The 24,733-nt window shown below is 28.4% G+C and overlaps 5 protein-coding genes across 5 annotated transcripts; all 5 read right to left on the bottom strand.

The window, feature by feature from the left end:
* Positions 1 to 443: 443 nt before the first annotated feature.
* Positions 444 to 835, bottom strand: OCT59_003343 (uncharacterized protein; the record flags this gene model as incomplete). The annotated part of the gene is made up of 2 exons (XM_066145553.1): positions 444 to 726; positions 828 to 835. 2 exons carry the CDS (start codon positions 833 to 835, stop codon positions 444 to 446), a joined length of 291 nt encoding a protein of 96 aa, XP_065996265.1.
* Positions 836 to 6,332: 5,497 nt separating this feature from the next.
* Positions 6,333 to 7,139, bottom strand: OCT59_003342 (uncharacterized protein; the record flags this gene model as incomplete). Its single annotated transcript, XM_025310920.1, has 1 exon — positions 6,333 to 7,139. The coding sequence occupies one exon, from the start codon at positions 7,137 to 7,139 to the stop codon at positions 6,333 to 6,335; it is 807 nt and encodes a 268-aa protein (XP_025177016.1).
* Positions 7,140 to 8,702: 1,563 nt separating this feature from the next.
* On the bottom strand, positions 8,703 to 9,906 carry OCT59_003341 (uncharacterized protein; the record flags this gene model as incomplete). Its single annotated transcript, XM_025332110.2, has 1 exon — positions 8,703 to 9,906. One exon carries the CDS (start codon positions 9,904 to 9,906, stop codon positions 9,001 to 9,003), a length of 906 nt encoding a protein of 301 aa, XP_025177017.1. The 3' UTR covers positions 8,703 to 9,000.
* A 1,701-nt stretch (positions 9,907 to 11,607) lies between these two features.
* OCT59_003340 (uncharacterized protein) lies at positions 11,608 to 12,168 on the bottom strand (the record flags this gene model as incomplete). The annotated part of the gene is made up of 1 exon (XM_025329177.2): positions 11,608 to 12,168. The coding sequence occupies one exon, from the start codon at positions 12,166 to 12,168 to the stop codon at positions 11,608 to 11,610; it is 561 nt and encodes a 186-aa protein (XP_025177018.1).
* Positions 12,169 to 16,728: 4,560 nt separating this feature from the next.
* OCT59_003339 (uncharacterized protein) lies at positions 16,729 to 24,354 on the bottom strand (the record flags this gene model as incomplete). The annotated part of the gene is made up of 31 exons (XM_025326251.2): positions 16,729 to 16,782; positions 16,890 to 17,063; positions 17,141 to 17,438; positions 17,519 to 17,569; positions 17,650 to 17,743; positions 17,823 to 17,976; positions 18,065 to 18,130; positions 18,205 to 18,305; positions 18,384 to 18,501; positions 18,576 to 18,682; positions 18,752 to 18,854; positions 18,938 to 19,027; positions 19,101 to 19,360; positions 19,437 to 19,583; positions 19,675 to 20,474; positions 20,548 to 20,956; positions 21,035 to 21,185; positions 21,266 to 21,478; positions 21,555 to 21,640; positions 21,734 to 21,794; positions 21,858 to 22,039; positions 22,113 to 22,197; positions 22,283 to 22,367; positions 22,448 to 22,593; positions 22,683 to 22,825; positions 22,905 to 23,021; positions 23,105 to 23,347; positions 23,457 to 23,562; positions 23,632 to 23,826; positions 23,918 to 24,206; positions 24,296 to 24,354. 31 exons carry the CDS (start codon positions 24,352 to 24,354, stop codon positions 16,729 to 16,731), a joined length of 5,187 nt encoding a protein of 1,728 aa, XP_025177020.1.
* Between the last annotated feature and the right edge of the window lie 379 nt (positions 24,355 to 24,733).

Genomic DNA, 24,733 nt, shown 5'->3' with positions numbered 1-24,733 from the left:
CAATCATATTTATTAATAATAATGTTAAAGTAATACAATATATTTACAAAAGTAAAATAAAATAAGGTATTCTAAATAAATTTAAACATTATTAACATACTGCTCCTTCTAATTAAAGAAAAAAACTGACCTGTCACCTTGAGATTAAAGGTGACTTGTCATGAAAGACTTAAAAATTTGACCAATGACCTTTTTTATATAAACTGTATTTTTCTTTCTAACTAATGTTAGCTAGTAGCTACACGTAAATACTGTCAGGTATAGAATAATGAAAAAGGTAAAATGTTGGTTAGTATAATATAGTTTAAATTCTATCTAAAAGATAAAAAAGAAAAGATAATTATCGCACAAAACACACTTGAAAAGCAAGCACAAACTAATAACGATTATTACGTTTATTACGCTTAGATTGATGCTTAACCTTTTTGTGTCTTTCTAATGCTTCATTGTAAAGATTCATTATACCATTGATCTATTAAATTCATATCATATTCTATATCATTTTTGCTGCATTTATATTTATAATCTGCAGCTTCTGTGGCCGTTAACTTACAATTAATGAAAATATGATACATCATATCATAATATTCTTTTGTTGCGACTTTCTTTTTTGGAAATGTATCTTCCTTAAATGCTTGTATCATAGTGAAGTTATCTTCATCAAAAGTATGATTGAGGAAGATATCTTCAGTCAGCTCATTATATGCACTATAACTATTCACTTCACTATATAAAAGTGCTAGGTCACTTGACTTAATATACTGTTCTGTCAGAATAGCAGTTGTGGATTTTCAAATATGATGTGATGGTCAGAAATTAGTAATTACTTTACCATTATTGAGAAATTTCTATTTTTCTATATTATTTTTTAAACCTCTAACTCTACGTTTAGCGAATAAGTCTGCTTTTTTGGTCACAATAGTTAACTCTGTTTCTTTATAATCTCTATAAATCACTCGGTAATTAACTGCTTTTTTACATTTAGGACTAGGTTGTTCATAAGATTTTCTGCCTTTAAAGGCAAGTTGTTTCGTATAACTAATACCTCTCTAAACTGAAAAAATCTGTTTCACTGACTCGTAAGATTTTTCTTTAAAAATCACTCTATCCAATAGGACCTTAGGTGGTTTTTGTATTACCTCCTTCTTATGCTTCCAACATATTCTCCTGTCTTTTGAAAGAACTATAGTACATAACTGCGAACATTATACATGAAACTGAAATTGGTTAATTTTGACCTCCAAAATGGTCAAAATGGTCGAAATGATTTCAACTTGAGCCCCTTCAAAAGTCAAAATGGTCGAAATTACGTCATAGTCATATGATTTTATAGTAAACAATAATATTAAAATTCAAAGTTAACGAACTCCGCATCCAGTGATTCGATTTTTATGATCTTTACACGGTTGGATTCAGCTCATTGAGAGGATTCCAATGATATGTATTTCATATCTGTAGCATTAATATTGACGGAGTTATTCACGTTTAAAATTTCATATTAAATTATAATTGTAAAAATCATATGACTATGATGTAATTTCGACCATTTCGACTTTAATTTCGACTTTTGACCTTCCCAAGTCGAAATATTTCTACTTTTGGGCTTTAATTTCAACTTCATGTATAGCGAACATATATTACATGGCACATAAAACCTAAAATACCAAGTAGTCTGTCTAACTGAAAACCGTATATAGGTAGTTGTTTCATTATTTCTGAGTGATTCAGATGACAACCGATTACATATCAATTGATATTTTTTCAGCAATAGAAATCTAATTCTATTAAAGTATTTAGTTCTCATCCCTTTAGATAATAGTAATGCCAATATTACTGCAGTTAGATATTTGGATATACGAAATTTAACATTCGCATTTTTCCTATCACTACTGATTTCATAGGACCCTGAATAATATTGATATAACTCACAAACGGGTTTGTGTAGAATTTATATAAAGTTACTTTTTAAACCCATAAATTGAGTTTGCGTAAATCGGTCAATTTTGGGATAACTCACATATCACGTTTACATAGAATTTATAGATATATTGCATTATATGTTGATCAATTGTATAATATTGATAAAAATTAAGTTGCGCAACACCATTAAGGATGGATCTGTAATATATTTCTGAAATTTGCAATATTGTGGATTCTAGTAATTAATTATATAAAGTAACAAAAAGTAATGCATTTCACATTATTTAATATTTTTTAATAGAAAAAAGTGCAAAATGCACTACTTTAGCAAAAAATAGTGAATTTTGCACCATTTTATTAACATTTTAATAGAAAAAAGTGTGAAACACACCATTTTAACAAAAAATGGTGAGTTTCGCACCATTTTATTAATACTTTAATAGAAAAAAGTGCGAAACACACTATTTTAACAAATAAATAGTGAGTTTTATACCATTTTATTAATATTTTAATAGAAAAAAGTGCAAAACACACCATTTTAACAAATAAATGGTGAGTTTTGCACCATTTTATTAATATTTTAATAGACAAAGTACGAAATGCATTATTTTTACGAATAAATAGTGAGTTTCGCACCATTTTATTAATACTTTAATAGAAAAAAGTGCAAAACAAACCATTTTAATAAATAAATAGTGAGTTTCGCATGATTTTATTAATATTTTAATAGAAAAAAGTGTGAAACGCACTATTTTAATATAAAATGTTGAGTTTTGCATGATTTTATTAATATTTTAATAGAAAAAATGTGAAATGCATTATATTAGTAACAAAAATTTTTTTTGAACTAAGATTTGGATTTGCGTAATGTTACTATGAAAAAAAAGTTGCATAGAAGTTAATAGTAAATGCATGCCGATCATTTGTGAGTTATATTAGTATTATTTGGAGTCCTAATTTCATATGGAGATTTATATCTTTTTATAATTCTCTTATTATTCGTGAACACTTGTAACTGCGTGTTATCTTTCTTTAAAGAGTTAAAGTCTAATAAGGCGTATGACGTGCCTTTATAAGTATTGTACAACACATTTGTGCCAGTTATCTGTTTGGGTTTCTCAACCCCTAGATGTGTAATATTGATGAATAATCTCTTTTTCATGTCAATCATTTTAAGCGAATTCAGCACTAAAAATAAAAGAAAATTGAAAAACTTATATATCAAAAGCTGTGAAAGTTGTTATTAACTATTGTTAATAAGTATATTTCTAGTATATACTTCAGTTTACTCGTCCGTATTAGTGAACCAAGCCCTTCTGTGCAGCGAAAAAGCACCTACGACATAGCTAGTCTAATACTATTACTACAGCCAGTAAAACAAAAGAAATAAACCAATATTTCCTCAAAAAACCCTAGGGTTTTTCTAAATATTGTAGGCTAAAAGCTGAACATTCTATTTTTGCAAGCAAAAATGTATTTTTCTTATGTGATTCAGTGACAAAGTCACTTTTTTGCAAAATTATTTTTTAGAAAATTTTTGGACGTGAGATCTACCAGAAAGAGTTTATCTTGATTTCCAAATTGTTAAACTTATTATTATTTTAGTTTTGCATTTAAATAATCATGAAGTCAAACTTAAACAAATTGAGAAAAAATTAGATCTTAATATTCCACCTTATAACTTTACTTATATTGAAATTAAATAAAGATGTAATAAAAACATTATAAGTGATATCTTTAAATTAGACTGCTTCCAATCCTTCTTTTCATTACTTCCCGAAATATTCTTTCCTTCACCTTCCAGTTTCTTTTTGTAGTAAAATTAACAATCTTCCTACTAAAGCTCTGAACGGGTCGGTTCGGTTCGGTTTTTTTGTGGTTCGGGTAGAACCGAAAACCGAAATGGAACCGAACCGGAACCGTCTGGTTCAGTTCGGTTCTATCCGAAATTAAGAAAAATGCGAAAAAATGAATACACGACCATCCAGTGATCGTACAAGGACGAGCCATAGCTCGTTGGAATCCTCTCATCGAGACGCGTCGAATGGTGGTAAAATCAAGTCTCTAGCATCGATACATCACGAGATAGAACATGGTGAGTGTTTCTTAAAAAATTTGTATTAGAAAACGATCCATTTATGCTAGAGACATGAATTTACCACCATTCGACGCATCTCAACGAGACGAATCTAATGAGCTATAATTCGTCTTTTTGCAATCACTGGATGGTCGTGTATTCGTTTTTTCGCATTTTTTTTAAATTTTCGAACATCAAAAATTAAAATTCCGATACAAGCGATTAAACGCCATCTATTGATCACACAAAGACGAATTTTAGCTCATTGGATTCGTCTCACTGAGATGAGTCGAATGGTGGTATAATCAAGTTTCTAGCATCGATAGATCGTGAGATAGCCCATGGTGTGTGTTTCTTAAACAATTCGCATTAGAAAACGATCTATCGATGCTAGTGACATCATTTTACCACCATTCGACGCGTCTCGATGAGAGGATTCCAACGAGCTATGGCTCGTCCTTGTACGATCACTGGATAGTCGTATATTCGTTTTTTCGCATTTTTTCTTAATTTTGGATAGAACCGAACCGAACCGGACGGTTCCAAGTCCAAAACTGAACCGAGAACCGAACCGAATTTTTTGCCGGTTCCGGATCGGTTCCCGGTTCAAACCGGAACTGTTCGGAGCTTTACTTCCTACCATATAACACTGAAATAAATCTGACTCTTTTCAAACAAATATAAATAAAATTTTACTAAAAACAACATTTTCTTGAAGAAAGTGAAGTATAATAATAATAAAAAAAAACTCCAGATTTAGATTATATCAATAGATTAAATAAGCTGAATTAAAATTTGATTCAATTTAAAGGATGCTACTAAAATATCTTTTGATTCTTTAATTTAGCATATCATAATCAATTTTACATAATTAATTTAATATACTATACATGTAATCCACAACATCTATTTAATTCTTGTAAATTGTAAATCACCATCATCTTTAAAAATAAATAAATTTATATATATAAATAATCAACTCATATTAATTACCTAAATTTTCTTTTTACAAATCAAATTAACCTTAAAAATAATTCTTTAATATAATTATGAATTTTTAAACTGTTTTCTATTAGCAGCTTTTTTTAAAAGATAATTTTTCAAATAATAAAGAAAGCTACAGCTTACAGAAGTATTTAATGTAAAAATATTATTGCATTTACTTGCAAAAATTTTTAGTTTGTTAAGCTTGAAAAATGATGGAAAAGTTGATGAGAAAGTATAAAGAAAGAAATTATAAGAGACATTTTTTATTTATTATAATTATTTGAACTTTTTTTTTGTTAATTATACATCATATAATCATATTATATTACAATCTGGATTTGTGAAACTTGATTTATTTTTTTAATTTTTTTTTTAATTTTAGCAGATATGATGTTTATATGCTAATGTATTTTTCTTCTAATCAATTTTTTACTTTAAAAAGGCAGGCACTCTGTTAAATTATTCAAATGACTATTAGAAATAACATTATATATGATAAGTTGTTTATTTAAACTTGACTAAAAATATACATTCCATATAAAATTCACCTGATTTTCTTCTAATTAGTTCTATTTTATTGGAAAAGTTTGCAAATTACATGACTAAAATTTCTCAAACAAGAAATTAATATATCGTATCTATATATTACTTTAATTTTATCTTTTAAAAGCATTATACTTTTTAATGCTAAAGTTTTCCAATTTACTTTTTCAAATATTTCTTATAAGAATCCATGTCTTTTAATGAAACTAGTTTATTTCTTATGAATCACATCTAAAATAAATAGATGGATTAATAAAATTCAAGAAGATATCATTATTTTTGCACTCCAATAAGAATTATTGTTTTTAAATTATTATAAGTATAATGGAAGAGATTCTTGCTAACAATATATATGTAGTAATTTCTATCATTTCATTTGTGTTTTGCATAAAAAACAAGGTCAGAGGAATTTTTAAATATCTTAATACTAATAAAAGAACAAAAATATTTAAATAACTTATTTTTGTGCAGAAAAAAGCAAATAAAAATAATATGAATAATATTAAGAAATGCACTAAATTGCAAATTGTGAAAATTAAATAAATAGTTTACTTGAATCATGTCAAATACAGTAAATCCATAAATCTGAATATATAATTAATTTTATATTTCTGATTTCTGCTATAAAGCAATTGTAAAAAATATTTTTACACTAATTAATAATTAATGATTACTGCCTACTTAACATGCTCTACCCTTTCTATATCATAACTTTTACCAACATGTTTTTTTTAACTTTAACTAGTTAAGGTAGAGAGCTACTGTATGTTTAAAGAGCACCAAATCTAATAATTACTATAAAATATTATATCTGTCCGGAAGATTTACACGGTTCGACTATATAAATGGCAGATCGTTCACGTGTGTTAACAACTACAGGTGGTCCTGGCCTGGAGTGTTGTTTACATGTATTAAAACATGCAATAACGAGTGTAAGTGGTCCTCTGTTAAAACGTGATGCAATGAAAAAAATTCCAATGACAACTAACCCAATGCCAAGGAGCACAATGACAATAATTAATGAAATGGGTGTCTTATTTTCATTAATTTTATTAATTTTATTAATTGTAATTTGGTAGACTGTATCTTCAAAGGTTTTGTTGTTATTAACGATATAATACTGATTAGATAAATCATTAAGAAAATTAAATTCGTATTGAGGTGGACCAATTGTAGGAACTTTCCAGGAGATAGTAAATTCACTTGTCATACTGTCATTTATTTTGAAACTAAAATAGCCTTTCAACCCACCGAAAACATGACTTGTAACACTAGAAATAGTCTCGGATTCATTATCTAGAAGAGAACGTGGCTCGCAGGTTATATTAACGCTGTTGGCACCAAAATAATCTGTTGATGTGAGCCAACGGCCATCTTCAAGATTTTTATTTGTAGAATCCATATTATAGCCACTTTCATTCGTTAGAACAATTGAAGCGCATCGGGAATTATGTTCACTTGAGACTCGGTGCGCTAGTTGAGAGCAACAACTTTGGCTTGTTCCATCTTGACAAGAGAAAGAGCTATTATCTTCAGAATAGGTAAAAGTTGGCGAGAGAACTAGAACAACTAGAATAACAATAGCAAAAATGATGAGTGGGTTTTGAACCATTGTGAGAAGCTTTTTGTGATTTCATATTAGATTACAGTATATATCATAATGTAGCATAATATCTATTAATTCTGTAAAAGGAATTGATTATATGCCTTTCTCGTATTAAGACTTTGTCTTGACGAATAGCTTTTAATTTATACAGATACGAATTTGCCGATCGTTCATGTGTATTAGAAATTTGTTATGACTAAATGGATTATCGCTTTAATACTGAAGCCGATCAACCATGAAATCATATGCTTTAAAATAGAGTCACCCGGAAAAAATAGTAGCCGGGTTCATTACCTCACTATAGTGAATCCCATGGACTGGAGATTAAAATTCGTTATAGTGAGAAATTCACTATACTGCACATTAGAAATTATGTAATCCCAAAATAAACTCATGAAAGCTAAATTAAAGTAAATTTACAATATATAATTTCACATAAATAGAGCCAGAAATTGTATTATGTAAAAATGAAAGGAGGGGTTTATAAACTAATTGTACTCAGAATATCATCGATTAGGACGAAATTTAGCAATGCAAAACTGATAGTATATAAACAATAGATGGTTTTAGATTCCATGGATTCCTTCCCTATTTTCCTATTTTCATAAACAAATTTACAGACATCAATATAGTGTACCAAAAAATCATGTGATTATCAAACTATCCTACCCTAAACTAGTTAGGTTGCCTAAAGTTGCAAAAGCGTTCTCATTTCGCTTCAAAAGGTGGAAATATTTTTTTTTATAACTAGGAAACGGAAACCGTTGTAAGTCCAGAGCGAAAAAAAAAGAGATTTGCGATTTCATTGAATGACATCACGTGAGTGGACAGAGATAAACTCACGTGATCAATCATTTTTTATAATGCGTAGACATATATCTTCTCTCCGGACAAAAAGGCAATGATTTACTACAACGAGATATTTGCCAAGTTGTCTATTACTCGCAAAAGAAAAATCATGAAAAGGATCATGATTTTTGCATTTACTTTATTGGTTTCGATTTTACTACTTTCTGCAAATCAAGCGGATCCCTTATAAACCCACTCGTAAAAATTTCACCAATCCTCTCGTTCCTGGGGAACACATTACTTTTGAGGTTTCCGGAGAATTATCTAAGACTACATCAAATACTGTTCTTGGCGTTTTATAAAGTCCTTTCGACGGATGTACTGTACGTGTGATAAATAACGGTTGTCCAGTAACTGTGAAATTGGTAAAGTTTACGTACCAGCCGTTTTGCCTATATCATACTTTCTCTCAGTTATGGTTCGAAAGGAAGCTCTAGGTTGCGCAATTGCTTGGGTTGTTATGGTTGTCTGATTCTGGTATATATGATACGTTAATGTACATACTGAACTTGATTAGATATAAAATTGGTTGCGTGATTGTAATTTTTATCATTTCATTTTGTGTTTTTGCGTAGAAAACAAAGATCAGAGAATTTCAAAATACTTTAATATCTTATTTTGTGCAAAAAAAGCAAATAAAAATAATACGCACTAAATTGAAAATTGTGGCAATTAAATAAATATTTTACTTGAACCGTGTTAAATACAGTAAATCTATAAATCTGAATATACGATAATTAATTTATATCTCTATCAAGCAATTGTAAAAATATTTTTACACTAATTATAATAATTAATAATTATAAAATACTTCTGCCTACTTAACATGCTTTACCCTTTCTATATCAAACTTTTACCAACATGTTTTTTGTAACTTTAACTAGTTAAGGTAGAGAACTATGTTTAAAGAGCTAGCCTATTGCATCAAATCTAATCATTATTATAAAATATTATTTGTCATATATCTGTCCGGAAGATTTACAATAATCTGACTATCTAAATGCCAGACTTGGCACACTCAGCGTTCTGCAGGAGGTCCTGGCCTAATGTGTTGTTCACGTGTATTAAAACCTGCGGGTGGTCCTGGCCTGGGGTGTTGTCTACGTGTATTAAAACCTGCAGGTGGTACTGTAATAACGCGTGTATTAAAATCTACAGGTGGTCCTGGAATAACGCGTGTATTAAAACCTGCAGGTGGTCCTGGCCTAAAGCGTTGTCTACATGTGTTACAACATGATACAATGGCAAAAATCACAATGATAACTAACACAATAATGACAAGGAACATAATGGATGAAATGAATGTCTTATCTTTATTATCTTTATTATTAATTGTAATTTGGTAGACTGTATTTTCAAAAACATTGTCCATTTTAACGTCATAATGCTGATTAGATGTATCATTAAGAAAATTAAATTCGTATTGAGGTGAACCAATTGTAGGAACCTTCCAGGAGATAGTAAATTCATTTGTCATATCGTCATTTATTTTGAAACTAACATAGCCTGTCAATCCACCAAGAAAACGACCTGTAACACTAGAAATAGTCTCGGATTCATTATCTAAAAGAGAATGTGGCTCGCAATTTATATTAACGCTGTTGCCACCAACATAATCTTCTGATGTGAGCCAACGGCCATCTTCAAGATTTTTAGCTACTAAATCCATATTATAGCCACTTTTGTTCGTTAGAACAATTGAAGCGCATCGGGAGTGATGGTCACTTGAGACTCGATGTGCTAGTTGAGAGCAACAACTTCGGCTTGTTCCATCTTGACAATAGAAACTGCTCCCAGATATATCATATTTTATTATATCATTTGCAGAATAGGTAAAAGTTGGTGAGAGAATTAGAATAACAATAGCAAAAATGATGAGCAATTTTTGAAACATTATGTGGTTAGAAGCTTTTTGTGGTTTCATATTGATTATATATTACAATGTGCAGAGGCTTAGCATAATAAGACCTATCAATTTTAAAGAATTGATTATGTACCTTTCTCGTATTAAGGCTTTGTTTTGACGAATAGGCTTTTAATTTATTCAGATACGGATTTGCCGATCTTTCGTGTGTACACACCGGTCAAGTATTACATTGTACCCAGAATATCATCGATTAGGACGAAATTTAGCAATATAACATATCATGAGTTAATGTTATATTAACGAAAATTGATAGTATAGAAACAATAGATAGTCTTAGATTCCTTGGATTCTTTCCCTACTTCATTACGACCAATAAAACAAATGCGATTTTTTTTGACATCAATGTGTACCAAAAAATCATGTGATTATCAAATGTTCCCCACTTTCCCCAGTAACACCACCAATTTTTTCATCCCCACGTGACCTATATATATATTTTTTCTCCAAAATTATTTTTTTCACATCCCTTATTTATTCCCTTTAAATGCACCGGTCACGTGGGGTGAAATTTTAATTATAAAAATTTGTGGTGTTACAACGGTAAATATGCCCTGTAGCCGGATTCATTTTGCCGGCGACAATTAGAGTTTTTTTATAAAAAAAGTTCCTGTTCACAGAATAATTATAAAATTGAAGAACAGCAACACTTACGTAACAAATTACTAACCCTAATCCCCTTACCCTAATCCTAACTCTAGTCCTAACCTTAATTCTAAGAAATTGACCATTTTTTAGAGGTGACGCTAGGTTCGTCATGCCCTGTCCTAAACTAGTTAGGTTGTCATATGGATTTGCGAAAGCGTTTCTCATTTCGCTTCAAAAGGTGGGAATATTTTTTTATATAAAAAGACAATGATTTACTACAACGAGATATTTGCCAAGTTGTCTATTACTCGCAAAAAGAAAATCATGAAAAGGACTATGATTTATGCATTTACTTTATTGGTTTCGATTGTCAATGCCATTACTACTTTCTGCAAATCAAGCGGATCCCTTATAAACCCACTCGTAAAAATTTCACCAAATCCTCTCGTTCCCGGAGAATACATTACTTTTGAGGTTTCCGGAGAATTATCTCAGACATACTTCAAATACTGTTCTTGGCATTAATGGAAGAGCAATAAGTAAAGTCCTTTCTGTGTGATAACTGTAAACTAGTAAAAGTTTACGTACCAGCCGTTTTGCCTATACCATATTCTATCTCAGTTATAGTTTCAGAAGGAAGCTCTAGGTTGCGCAATTTGGTATGGTTGTCTGACTCTGGTATAGGATATGTTAATGTACATACTTGATGGAAAATTGGCTGCGTGGTTGTAATTTTTAACATTTCATTTCATGTTTTGCGCAGAAAACAAGATCAGAGAAATTTTTTAAAATATCTTGATACATTGTTGTGTAAAAATACCTTATTTTGTGCAGAAAAAAGCAAATAAAAATAATATTAAGATACGCACTAAATTGAAAATATCTCTGATTTCTGCTATTCAAGAATATTTTAACACTAATTTAGTAATTAATAATTTATAAAAATACTTCTGTCTACTTAATACTATTTTACATAACTTTTACCAATGTTTTTTGTAATTATTAATTAAAGCAGAGACTATGCTTAAAGGGCTAGCTTAAATTGCACGCAAATCTAATAATTATTTTAAACTGTCTGGAAGATTTACAATAACCCAACTACCCAAATGCCGCTCAGTGTTCTGCAGGTGGTCCTGGCCTAATGCGTTGTCCACGTGTGTGAAAACCTGCAGGCGCTGGCCTAGGTTGTATACGTGTAGGTGTGTTAAACCATAATGCTATGACAAGAATTCCAATAATAATTACTACAATGACAGGGAGCCCAATGGCAATAATGAATGAAATGGGTGGTGACATTGTCTTATTTTCATTAATTTTAATTTTATTAATTATAATTTGGTAGACTGTATCATCAAAGGTTTTGTTCTTATTAACAACATAATGCTGATAAGATAATTCGCCAAGAAAATTAAATTCGTATTGAGGTGTGCCAATTGTAGGAACTTCCCAGGAGATATTTAATTTACTCGTCATATCGTCATGTATGAGGAAACTAGCAAAGCCTTTCACTCCACCGAGAAAATGACTCGTAACACTAGAAATAGTCTCGTTCTCATTATCTGTAAGATTACGTGGCTGGCAGTTTATGTTAGTGCTGTTGGCACCAACATAATGAACATAATCTTCTTGTGTGAGCCAGCGGCCATCTTCGAGATTTTCAACTTCCAAAGTCATATTATAACCACTATGATTTATCAGAACAATTGAAGCGCATCGGGAGAGATGGTCACTTGAGATTCGGTGCGCTAGTTGGGAGCAACAACTTTGGCTTGTTCCATCTTGACAATAGAAAGTAATATCCTGCCCCCAGATAAATCATTTTTGATTACATCATCTGCAGAATAGGTAAAAGTTGGGGAGAGAACTAGAATAACAATAGCTAAAATGATGAGTTGTTTTCGAAACATTATATGAATAGAAGCTTTTTGTATTTCATATTGATTATATGTATATTATAATGTGCAGAGGCTTAGCATAATAAGATCCTGAAAGTCGTGTACCTTTCTCATATTAAGGCTTTGTTTTGACGAATAGGCTTTTAATTTATTCAGATACGGATTTGTCGATCGTTCATACGATGTATTATATAAAAATGAGAGGAGCCTATAAACTAATTGTACGAAATTTAGCAGACCGGGCTGTGGATTAATTTTTATATTACCGAAAACTGATAAATAGTATAGGAATAATAGATTCTTTAGTAGTAATATATACTGAAAATTTTGACGACTTGATGCTTTTGATTAAATCCGAAAATCATGTGATTTATCTTAACACTCTCAAAACCGGTAACTAGGTTAATCTGGTTAATCTACAATTGATATCATGTGATTATGAATTATTATATATCCGAACTTACCAAACCACAGATATAATCACGGATCAAGAAGTTGATGGTCCAAGTTTCCTAAGCTTAACAGAAATTGCTCTTACTTGCGCTCCAAACTTTCGGGTCCATTGGAATATGGACCTGCTTAAAAATCTGCGAGTTATTATAAGTAAATGGAACATAAATTTCAATAGTCATGTTACATTTTTTCTTTTCCACTTCTTATCATCGAACCCGCCAAAAACATCCACGTTACTATAGAACAGCTTGCCGCCAGTAAGTGGGTCGGAGTTTTTTTGATATTTGTTGCTCTAATTAACCTTTCTTTTATTAATCCATATTTGCGTTAATTAATATGCCAAACAAAATAACTTATTAGTACTGTATTGGGAAATGTATGAACTATTAACAATCAGCTCACTACTCTTCTAAATTTGAAATTTCAGACCTAAATGGTTTTGTACTACTTGCATTACCATGAAAGAATGCAAATACTATAGCACTTAGGGGAGGGGCAGACGAAAGTTTTGAGAATCTGTTGCCTGAAGGTCCATATATGTAATATTTTATATGATCTTTAAAAAAGAAACCCCCAACTGAAAGACCAGAATATGATTCTCAGATATATATTTAAGCATACCATGTTGATATGCTATCAAATTATATATATGTAGGTAAACATAAACCATTACGAAATGATTTTTGGGCGTGGTTTTTATTTACTGTAAAATTTTGACAAATTATATTCATTCATTACTCACTAAAGGTAAATACAATAAATATTACAATAGCCTTGCTGAAAGAACTGAAATACTTTTAAAGCTTGGAATAATTATAAAAAGAGTAAGTTTGATTAATTTTGAAAAATAAATCAAAATTTAATCTATAACCATTCTAATTAGAATCTATTTCAGCAAATACATCCATCTTGAGTGTCGTGCTCATCACATCAGAATCTCAAAATTACTTAAATAGATAACATAACAAGTTTGCTTAGCCTAATTAGTAAAATTTTTTAAAAAAAAGCATATTATAGAGATAGTTTAGAAATTATGTAAATTACGGGATTGTTATTTCGACAACCTGCAATTGGATATATAGCTTCATTTGAATTATCTCAATAAGAGGAATTGAATGGTGGAAATCGGAGTAATATTGACAAGCTATGGGCAAAAATGTAATTTACTATGAATATTTTTGGAGATATTACCTATCTTATAAGTGTTTGAAGTCCTTGACGCAAAACTATCCATAGAAATGATCAGATATTTATATATACATATATCTATTGAAAGTGTAATTTAAAATTGGTATAAAAACTCACTCATATTTAATATATAACTTTTTTAGGCTAAAGTAATGTCCTACAAGACTATGACAACTGCATTTGGTCTAACCTCTATATTAAACTAAAATATATAAAATATAGAACATTTTTCATTGTATAATGCAAATATTTATATAGTACTATGGGCTTTGATCAAATAAGCTATTTTGAAAGAGTTTAAATATTAAAATACAACATTTTGTAAATAACAGTAAAATTATAGATATAGCAAATTCTATAAAAATAGAAATAGCAAGACTGCTTGATTTATTCCTTATTAGTTTATAGGATTTTGCAGGCATATTTGTCTATTAAAATCATTTATCATTTAAATTTAATGTGTAATGAAAAATATAATGAATTATATATTTTTAGATAGCTTTAATTTTAAACTTTATATCTATGATATTTATTTTTTTAATTAAATAACTAAATAATTATTATTAAATAATTCATTATTTACAAATTTTAAAATTTTTACTTTAAACCTGTATATTTTTTTCAAATAAAATTTAAGAGAAGTTTGTAACACAATCAATTTTGTGTAATTTTTATTAGCATTATTTTGATTTTACTAGTAAATATTTAATTTTAATTATAACAAAAAATTAAACTAAAATTAGAAATTTGATCTTAAAAAATTTACTTGCATCTAATAATCACAATAAGATGAAATTTAGCTTATTAGATTCATTTTACAATAGTAGTAACCATATATCTTTAGGTCTAATAGTTTATTCACAATTTATTTTATATGCTTTTTACTAAAGGATGCTAATTTGTTAACATTTTTCCAGTTTGCAAATATTCTATTACATAATGATTAGTACTTTTCATAAGTTATTTCAAGTTAAGTAAACTTTATCTAAAAGGGCAACTTGATGAGGCTTGCAAAGCTTAGACCTTTTTAAGTAAGATTTGAATAGCTTGAAATGGCTTATGAAGAGCATTACTAATGATATATAATTATATTATTGAATTTTTTTTAATAAAATAATTCTAATAAATTATATTTTATCCTTTTATAATTGAATATCCAAAAATTTTGCTTAAAAAATTAGCAGGCAAATTTGTCTCTATAATATTTGTAATACAAGTAATTTGCTTATTATATAAAATTTAAATTTGTCAAACTTTACTACTAAACTTAATATACAATAAATAAAGGTTTATAATAGAACTTTATGATAATTTTTACTATATTTAGAAATTAATTATATGATAATTTAAATTCAAAATTATTAGCAGGCAAATAATAAATTGAATTTATTAGTTATAAAATACTATAATATAGATATTATTAATAATAAATTTTACTAAACCAAAGATTGTAGAGTAAATAATTTTATAATATTTTATATATACAAAATTCCTGGAATAACAGTAATTATAGAGCAGATAATTTTGTAATATTTTATATATATAAATTTCTGGAATAGCAGAAATTATGAAGCAGATACAAAATTCCCAAAGCAAAGATTCTTATAACTATTGGAATAAATATTACTATAATCATTAAATAAATCAAACACTAAAAACAATATTTAGAACAACAGTTGTAACTATCATTTTTGAAATAATGGGTACAATACTAATAATAATTCCACCATAAAAAATGCATAATTTCTTAATAATTTTAATCTATCCAATAGTTTTCAATTTCAAATAAGTAAATTATAATTGAAATAAAAATATTGATGATTATATCAAATCTGCATTTCCAATTAATCTTATAAAATCCAATTTTCATTTGTAATATTAAAAATCTTAAATTTTTTTCCTATGGATTAACTATAAATTATCATATTTGTAATTCAATTTCATTGCTTTGTATTATCATTAAGTATGGGAGAATCCCACCTATTCCAATGTTCTATATTCCATTATATATCCAATTATCCCAATCCTATATCCTATATTATTCCTAAAATTTTTTGTAATTATTAGATTTTTTATCTTATTTTCTCCAAAATCTTTAGATGAGATAGGACTTTGGGATACTTGCTTGATATAGGTATTTGTGAAAAAGTCTCAAGTTATTCCTATATAATAATGCCTCAATCAAAGATAGATGAAAAAAAAAATAATAAGCAAGAAAATATTCAAGGTTATTGTCAACTTTTGTTGAGATTAATGGCTCTTTGAAAGCACCTCTAAAATTACATTATTTACAACTCCCGGCCTAGTATGGTCCTCAAGACTAAGCTGAAGATCGAGCTCATGATATGTATGATATGTATATAATGATCGAGGAAGGGCCCAGAGACGACATATCTATGAATATGCTCGCAAATAAAAATATTTCCTGATTAAGACTATATATATTAATAAAAAAAATAATTTGTAAATTGTAATCATTGCAACAATTTCAGGCGATGTTTAATATAAGATTAATTTAATATAAGATTAATATTTGATAATACTATAAAAGCCCGCTAAAACTCTATATCAGATATATTTAATAGATAATGTCTATCTTTGTCTCGTAAATTCGGTCACATAATTGGCGAAACGAACAATAAATATTTTATATTCGTTTCATTCGTGAACTACGTAATATTTAAACAAAATAAAACAATTAAAATAATCTTCTACATAAAGGACAGCTTGTCGAATTTGAACTACGAAACCACTATGAATTTTAAAAATGATATATAAATTAGTATTAAATATAATAGTAATATGGGCTTAATTGCTTACAGCGTGATAAAAGGAGGTGAAATAACAAAATAAACTTACTTTATAAAGGCAAGATGCATGAAATTTATTCTTGCAAGTAATACATTTTTTGGTTGGCAAAGATCTATCATCGAGACTTACAACAGAATAACATATAGGACAATCTTCAACTCCCTTAAATCGGAGACTTATGTTATTTTTAAATAAATTCAAAGCAACTTCCAAATTACCATTCTACACAAAAATAAAAATATATTATAATTTGATATAGAGATAAATCTTGTACGATGATTTAATAAATATCAAATTACCCGAGAATTAACCACGGTTTGAACAGGCAATTTTGCCCATTTAAGATCTGCAACTTCTGATGTACCAATTCTTTCCAGGGTATTAAATTCCGCTTGACGTAATGGGAAATTAACTGGCATTTTAATACTAAGTTCCATAATATATTCATCAACAATATATGAAGCAATTACTTCATTTGAACTACGAGCGATCCTTATCATAAATTTTTCATCTTCTAATTGCGACCTAACATCTTTACTTTGAAGCATTTCAAGTTGATCTTGAATTATAATTGGACTGTAATATTTTTCTGTATAGCTAAATTTCAATAAATGATTATCAATAAAAAATTTTAATATTGAATACGCAAGAATTAATTATAATGATTTATTAAATACCTATCAATTGCAATAGTTAATTGCCGTTTTTTGCATTCTGACCACCATATTCTATCATAATTATTATAATTAAATTAAATTTGTTAATAAATAACATAATCTAATATGTAATTATAATTCTGATTACGTACCTCACAATTGATGGTATATGCTTTAGTGAACGATAATACAAATGTGCGCAAAGCAAAGGAAATCCAAGATCAAAACTATGTTGAATTTCAAAACCTAATAAATCGAAAATAATGATGAATATTTTGTTTTTAAAAAAATAAAATAAAATAAAATATTTAAAATATAATATCACCTTCAATATAAAACTCAGATATATCCCATTTTGATAGATCGTATGGCTTATTAAATTCAGACAATCCTAGCGTATCGAATATAAACATTAATAAATTCGACGTTTTATTTGATTCTTTAAGATATGATACAAGTTGCGTTTTAACTTTATATGACTAATTGTAAACAAAAGAAATTTTTAATAAGATAATAAGATAAAAAATCAATTAGTGAAAATTAGATAATCGTTCAAGAATTATATACCGCATATTCAAAGTGATCAAAAACAAGCATCCAACCAAGCAAATATCCGAATATCTTGTGTGCAGTCTAATAACAGAGTGAGAGAATAAATACACAAATATATTAAATAAATTAGTAAAAAAAACAAAAATAATACTTACAAAGACATCAGTACTTGCTGAGTGGGTAACATAGTTACTTTCATGTGTCTGTATAATTAAGGGTATCAATCCCTTATCAAACTCCGCACTTATTGTTTCGCCTAATAATATAACAAAAATATGTTAAATAATATATTAAGCAACATGCTTCACAAATCATTGATTAAACAAATATGAACCATCCGTAAATTCTAATTCTTCCGATAATCTCATTATCTTTTGTATAATTAGAACATGAAGATGCTTAAAAGAACATTTTTGAATTCCATCATGAGGCACCGTTAACAAGGAATAAAGCTAAATTAAACAATATATTTTAAACACTTAAGTATTTCGGAAAAAAAGGATTATATTAACGCTAAAAACAATACCTCATCCTTTTTATTAATTAAAAACGGTTTAGACAAATTCTGACATGATTCACATAAAATTTCCAAGTATTCATTGTACTGTTCTGAAAAAGTTTCTTTCTGATGGTCTTTATAAAGATTCATGTGATATTAATATAAAATCAAGACCAAAATAATTTTAATAATGATAAATATACCTTTTTCTTGAAACAAGAAATATGAGAGTTGTTCGTCTATTATAGGTTTATATACAGGGAAACATACATATAAGCCTTTGTCTGATGTATCTTCAGATCCGTACTTCATTTAATAAATTAATCATTAATTTAAATGCATAACAACAAACATTTATTATGAGCACATATAAATTCACATTAAGTTACCTTGTTGGATTTAGCTACAGTTTCATGCAAATAATTTAAACGACAAAATAAATAAATGGCTTCATATCGAAGTACTAAATGGCCATTTTCCTACATATTTAATAATACAAATTAGAAATTAGACAAAGAATATAAACAAGCAAAAAAAACCCTAAATCAATACTTTTAACCAATTCTGTAGACACTGGAAAATAAAATTCCAATGTGATTCTTGAGAAATTTGTATTTGTAAAATGATGGAGATAAAAAGACGCGAAATTTGAATTTGAATATGGGAATATTTAGGGTCAAACAATAGTTTATCACCCTCAGCATCATGCCATTTCAAAATACATTCCAATAAGTCTATGGCACGTTTTGGAGTCAGGAAAAACTCATCGTCTCTTGTTGTGCTTATTATCAAAAGATACAAATATTCTTGTCCTTAAAATGAGGTAAATAATGTTAAGAACTTTGAATATGATGTTAAAAACTGAACATTAATTAACGAAAATAATACCATTATTTGCGTCTATATTGAAAATATCAGTTGCACTTAAATTGCATAACTTATCAACCAGATTATTCTGAAAATTTTTGAATTTACTAGAAGTTTCAAGGAATTGTTTTAATGATAAGATTAAAGCCATTTTAGTGACAAGATTATCTAATAGTTGATCATTCTTGATTAATAAAACAGATAAAAAATTGCGGAATTGTATGATTTAAGTAAAAAAAAAAATATTGCTTAGACTCACAATTAGATGATTCCAATTCAACAATTTCAAAAAATTCTTCTGCATCAACAATAGTTACATCTAGTTCTTTCAAGATAATCGATAATAAAATATGCAAAGTTCTTGCCCAACAATACGAATATTTTTCATGTGAACGCCTCAAAATATCAATAAATAAACTTGATAAATCAATTATTGGACACTTCTCAGATAAATTTCCGGTCTTCATATTTGTCGCAAGTGATCGTAAATTTATAGACATATTTTGTACCATATGTTTCACATATTGTTTTAATATCGTACGAAACTCTATAAGGAATGCTTTAAACCCATGGTAATTACTTTCTTCGGTAATGGTAGCATCCCAAAGATGATGTCCTTTCTTACGTGACCGATAAATATCAGTACATAAAACATGCATCAACAATAGTTCTGAAAGCACCCAATGAGTCAATCGTCTATTTTCTCCATCGATCGATGAATTTTTGACATCAAAGAATGACTCGATACCAATCTTGTTTATTAATTCTATCACAAATAGACCTAACCGCGCATAAGCGCTTAATCCATAGGTATCATATATGTTAGATTGAGTTTCAAATTGATTATCAGCTTGCTTCTCTTCATTGGAAGTAATAAGTATCATTGGATCAATAATATTTAAAGAAGGATTAACAAACGAAGTTAACAAAGGTTCACTGAGTTGACGCCATTCTTTGTCGCTAAGAAGGAAAGGTGCAATGAGCTCTTGTGATGTCGCATTTTCATGTTGATAAAGACTTGTACATAATTTAATAACACGTTGTGCAAAATTTGTGGGACTAAAAAAAAAATAATCAGCACATTAATTACCCAATCATTAAGAATTCAATAAATGAAGCCATGCTTTATTACCTGACAGCATATTGAATATTCAAAATAGATTCTTTGATCTGTTGTGAAATGTGGCTAAACACCACATCTTCTTTTTGATGAGCTCGACAAGAATCTGAAAGTTGATTCCAGCAATTTTGAACTAATGATTCAATATCTTTAAAAACTTTTGAATCAGATCCTTCATGAGTCTCTACAAAAGTTAATTCAAATATTGCCCAAGAAATTGGTAATAAATGGGATTCCAATAAAATTTCCATGAATTGCAAATCATTACATAATTTTGTGAAAATATGCAAAATCAAAATTATAACATCATCGCGTATTACAGAATCTTCAGTAACAACGTAATAAGAATGTGCAAAAGCAACAATTGCTTTTGAAAAGTGATTAACGATTTCAAACTTAGTCTTTTGATCCGACAAAGAAACTTAAGCAGAGAATAATTAAATTATCAAAGTTAGTAATGACCAATAATTATAGACATAATATATTTTTAGCGCATTACCTTTTGATAAAAGGGAGGTTTCTAATACATGTTCAATTGACTCTTTCGTAGTTGTATCAATTTTATCATTAATTAACTCATTAGTGAGAAATACTAGAAATTCATTAAATTGATCATTGATCAATGTACTCGAAAGTTTAATATTAGAGACCTAATTCAAATTAAATTAGCTAAGAATACTTGATATCAATATTACATATTGCAAAGAAAAATTAATTTATCACGACTTACTTTAATTATTAAAGGATGAACACGTTCGAGTTTTTCCTTTAACTCATCGAGTTCTAATAAAGTTCGAATGAGATCATGCCATCTTTTCTGAGCTTGTGATTCTTGTACGTAAGTCAAATGTATCGAAAAGAATTCAAATAAATAATCAATTGCATCTAATGGGCAAGTTATAACAAGATTGTTGAATGTGGTTTCGATAAAATCGTCTAATGCCTATCATTGTTATCATCAAATATATATTATCAATATAACAAAAACATAATAATAATACGTTTATAGAGATCTATACCTGTTTGGTAGTTGAGTGGCTAAAAATAAAGTTGGGGAAATTCTTCGCCAAATTTAGCAACAAAAGATTCAACCCTATAGAACAACCTTTTAATCAAATATTAAATAAATATTTAGATAATGATATTCTGAATTAAACTAAAATTAATAAAATACATATATATATCAAAGCTCATATACCATTATTCTCTTTACATCTATTTAATGCCAAGCAGAAATTCTTATCTATAAGAGCTGTCACCTAAAATAAATTTGCAAATTAATTAACAATTTATATTATAATAAAGTTATAATTACAACCAACCATAATATAAAGTTCATTATTTTCTTGTTGATCTTCCATCAATGAAACAAGGAGACTTGACAGTCTTTGAGAGAATTCGATATAATCTTTCTCAACGTTGGGACCAGGATTGGGAACAGTTCCACTAGTTATAACTCGTGTAGTTAGTCCTTCAAGCACTTCGGATAAAACTTTTAATACGCCTAAAAGAATAAATTATTTTAAAAGATAATTATATTAAATAAAATAATAAAAACTTATTAACGAATAACAAACCTTTCCCTTGTAACTTGGAAGACAATATGGAGATGTGTATTGCTATGGTAGAACACATTTGTTCCGTCTGAAATTTGGTATTAGACTAAATTCATAAAAAAAAAAAATTATTAATATCGCATTATTAAACTATATTAGAATAACAATATTGCAAGTCTTCTTTTATCTACCTTAAATGCCACTAAGTAATTCTCTAGTAATTCAAAAAATTTGTTTTCGACAACAAAAATCTGTTTATCTTCATTTTCTAACTTTCTAGACAAATTTGGTATGGAAAATATCAGCAAGAAATATTCTTAATTAGAAAAAAGAAAAATTAATAGAAATAAGCTCACCTTAACTTAATGATATAATATATCAAACATTCACAATATGCTTTTAGAAATACGTTAGAATTGAATCGATCAATGGTAGGACTTAATAGACCTTTCCAAAAATTCGAAAAAAATTCTTCATAGAATTGTGTATCAGAATCTATTAGCTAAAAGTTAAAAATATAATTGGTAAATCAAACCTTTATCAATTAATAATATTTCAATTGTATAAAGCGGTAGATTAACTATAACAAACCTCTTTAGGAAAATGACTAATTAATGCTAATATACTTGGATATGAAATATTCACTGAACCATAAGCACCGGATCGGAGAAAGTTATATAATTTTGGTAACATTGGCTTTTTTTTACTGGCTATTAACCAAGACTCAGGAAATTCTGCAAGCAAATATTACATATGTAAGCAAATATAAAAGTACATGTAATATATAAATTCAAAATTATAATATGAACCTACGTTTGGTAAATACAAGAAGAGAGTCCCATAGATCTCCATGAACACTTGTATCTTTATCGTTAAAAACTTTCATTAGATATGTATTACTAAACATATCTAATCGTTTCTCAATTTCAGCTATTATACAAAAAAAAAATGATAATATTAATCTAAATCGTTTAAAGCAAGCAAAAAAAAATAATTTTAACATATATTCTTACATGGCCGTCTATTCACCAAAACTTTTATTAAACTATAGCAAGATTTCCGCACGACTGAAGTGTCATTAGACAAATTCGCCCAAAATTTACTATGATCAAACAAATTATCATATTGTTGTGCGCTTTTTCCCAATTCGTCTTCTTTTAATTGACTTATAATATGAGCAAGAGAATAATATGAACTTGCAACAACTCTAAGATATTTAGAGTCCATGTCTTCTTTTGATGTAAATCTGGGATCACCTAATGTTAAAACAGGACATATTTATTAAAACTTTACTTCTAATTCTTTATATCGACTTTCAATCTAAATTCTTTTTCAATTATAACAATAATATTAAGAGGAACCTACTTAGCGTTTCCGGAGTTTTATACAAAATTATATCTGTAATATAAGATAATATTTCTTCCTGTCCAAAAACCAGAACGTCGACTCGTTTTTCAGGTGGAAAAGCTGCCTAAAACATCCAATTTAAATTAACTTTCTTAACTTCATACTAACAAAATTACTTCAACTAAGGACCAACCTGAAATGATTCATTAGCCACCCTAGCAACGTCTTTGCTTTGATCAAACAAAGAAATTATCCAAACAGGAAGAATTTCTTTAAGAAAAGGTGCGATCCGTTTTTTTATTATTTTCACAATAGTAAGATGACAAGAATATGTAGCATATCTAATTCTACGATCTACATCAATTCCCAACTTAACAAACAATTTCGTCTGTATATTAAATAATATCTAAGTAAATGCTCTTGTTTTTTTTTGTAGAATCAAAATCAATTAAACAATAAGAATCCTTACATATATTTACCCATAAATCAAGAATTCCAGTTAATTCATTCTCATTTCTTTCTTTACTCTTTAAATATGCTTCAAATTCTTCTAATGCCTTTAGTTTAGTAGTAGGATCACGTTTAGATAGCCTTTTAAGTATAAGGACCAACTCGGGATCGAGAGTTGCATTACTAACAGCACTATCTATATCGCTTGTTGCTAAAGTTGATGTGCTCGAAAATGCTGTCCCACCTAAGAACTGTGCAAAACCTCCTAAATTTTGAATTGGTGCTTGTCCACTAGTTGCAATAATTTCTGCAGCTCGACTATATAAAAAGGAGGCAATAAAAAAATAACATTTAATAAAGAATTCGATCTAAAAAGTATGTGAACTGTGAAGTAAATTAAGCCAAACCTGCTACTCGCTGGTTGTGCATTTCCTTTAACTCGAGGTTTATTCTTTGATTTTCCCATATTTATAGCTGCGCCAAATAAGCCAAAATTTGTTTTCTAAGGTCAAAAAATTTTCAATCTGAATTTATATCAAAGTTGTATGCCTGTGTTACAACTTACAATCGTCAATCATTTGTATGTAATCTTCTGCGGATCATTAAATACGCAGCATTTGTTCAATCGGAAATTATCGGACATTTTTAAAATACCTCAAATAAAACAAACCATAAAACTATATTGATTACCTTTAATAGATTATATAGTAATCTATTTCATCCATAATATTTTATAACCTTTGCAACAAGAAAACATCCTACTACCAAATTATTAATTAAAACTGAAATTTAGCATCGAAATCAGGATTACTATCAAATAAATAACCAGACCAGCAGATATAAAT

This window comes from Rhizophagus irregularis, chromosome 11, assembly GCF_026210795.1.
Source record: "Rhizophagus irregularis chromosome 11, complete sequence".
Classification (NCBI taxonomy): Eukaryota; Fungi; Glomeromycota; class Glomeromycetes; order Glomerales; family Glomeraceae; genus Rhizophagus; species Rhizophagus irregularis.
This window is presented reverse-complemented; position numbering and strand designations above follow the sequence as displayed.